The following is a 1,848-nucleotide window of genomic DNA, read 5'->3' as shown; positions in this document are numbered from 1 at the left end:
GTAGAGAAGTTCAAAATGTGATGTTTTGATTTGTCATGCTTGCATAAGCACTATTCTACTCAGTAAATCATACAGAGTTGATTATTAGTTTAGGCACATTTTACCTATGGAACTAACTAGTGAAAGTTTATTACACTAGGAATAACTAGGTTTTCACAAATAACTATCTATCACACCATAAGGGACTTAAGATGATAATTGAAGGAGACACTTCCAATTTCAGATGAAAGAACTAGATTACGGTCTATATTATAGATTTGACACTAAATTCAGCTAAATATCTATGAACCTGACTAATTGCAAATGCCAATGAGACACTATCAACAATGGTTCACTAGAATATGATTATATCGAAATACACAAAATAAGAATAAACTTTTATCAACTCACATGATTATTGACAAAAACAGACATTTGTAAAAGCCATGACTGCCACTGTTGACTTCCCACACCGACACTACGCCCTTTACTAACAGTAATTGGACTTAAGGGATAGTTGTTTGGCAACTGAATTACCATTTCCATCGAATGATCATCTCCCACGTAATACGTGGCAATAATCTAAATGAATTTGTTTAATAACAATATTATTTGCATAATAAAACTGAATTGTATTGTAGAGAATCGGTCGAAGTAGAATAAAATGTGTTTTATTTGTGCCTAAACACATGATGAGTTTACGGTATTTTTGCAACAGTTGACAAAATATACACATAAAGTACTGTGATGAAAGTTTTAAACTACAATAGCGTTTATTTAAAGCAGTGAATATTCTAAAATAGTATGTTGAGTACACATTTTCATCGCAGTCAATGGTATAACTTACCAAGCTATACAATACAGAAGTGCTGAAAAAAGGTGGGTATGGTGGATACACTAAAGAGAGTTGGGGGGGTCCTGACCCCAAGCCAACGACGCACATAGGCTTCAGTAACCTCAGGGAAAAACTGTTGTACAAAATTGCTCTTGGTCACCGGCAACCACAGGTGTCATATCCGGACAAATAAGTGCATGGTAACTGCTAGGACTTATTTATGGATTTTACGATATATATATATATATACATCCCTATTGTATAACCATTAAACAAATAGGTTATATATACTATACGCTTTACTATTCTCAAGTTATTCCCAATTTATTAGTTACAGTCTCTCACACTCACAGCCACTTTTGAACAAATCTTGTATAACTGTTCTTTTCTATTTTATGATATGATGCGGTCTGATTTGCTTGTATATAAACTACGTCTCTTTGAAATACATGATTCACATAGCGGAGGCCGATGTTGGTCCTTGTAAAGAATCTCCCCACCTAAAGATGATCTTAAAAAGCTGAAATTCTAGCTCAGAACGCCTAACTGTTATGAAAGTTCTTGGTTCTTCACATCTACGGCATCCAGGAATTGGAAAATGAATCAGTGACCTTAAAACCACATTCAACAAAAATGTCTCGTGTGAAGTGAAGGTCGCAGTAGCCGCAAAAAAGTGTATGTTAAGGTTTTCTTAGACGTTTTAGTGCGTTCTTGGCTTATGAGAGCCGAATTTTAGTTCCGAGTCTAGCTGAGGCGACCACCATCGCATATGGGGAAACATGTTTGAGACAGAAGGATGGAGAAGTCTTCCGCTATGAAATACTTAGTTTGGTTCAATGTGCTCTGGTGAGAGCCTTGTTAAATAAGGCCACTTGTAACGTATATCTTTAAATGTCCTCAATTAAAGTATAAGAATGAGCTTCGCATCTAGATCCTGATAATGAATTAATATAGTTAGTAAGGACTGAGTTCTGTGCCTCATATCTGAAAGTTGCAAGTTGTGATTAGGTTTAAAGACACGGTTTGTTCTGGAG

The 1,848-nt window shown here is 35.5% G+C and overlaps 1 protein-coding gene across 1 annotated transcript; it reads right to left on the bottom strand.

The window, feature by feature from the left end:
- Positions 1 to 381: 381 nt before the first annotated feature.
- Positions 382 to 525, bottom strand: Smp_181900 (hypothetical protein; the record flags this gene model as incomplete). Its single annotated transcript, XM_018788785.1, has 1 exon — positions 382 to 525. One exon carries the CDS (start codon positions 523 to 525, stop codon positions 382 to 384), a length of 144 nt encoding a protein of 47 aa, XP_018654294.1.
- Positions 526 to 1,848: the final 1,323 nt, after the last annotated feature.

The sequence above is a fragment of the Schistosoma mansoni genome, chromosome W (assembly GCF_000237925.1).
Source record: "Schistosoma mansoni strain Puerto Rico chromosome W, complete genome".
NCBI lineage: Eukaryota > Metazoa > Platyhelminthes > Trematoda > Strigeidida > Schistosomatidae > Schistosoma > Schistosoma mansoni.
Note: the sequence above shows the minus strand (reverse complement) of the source record. Positions and strands in the feature narration are given on the sequence as shown.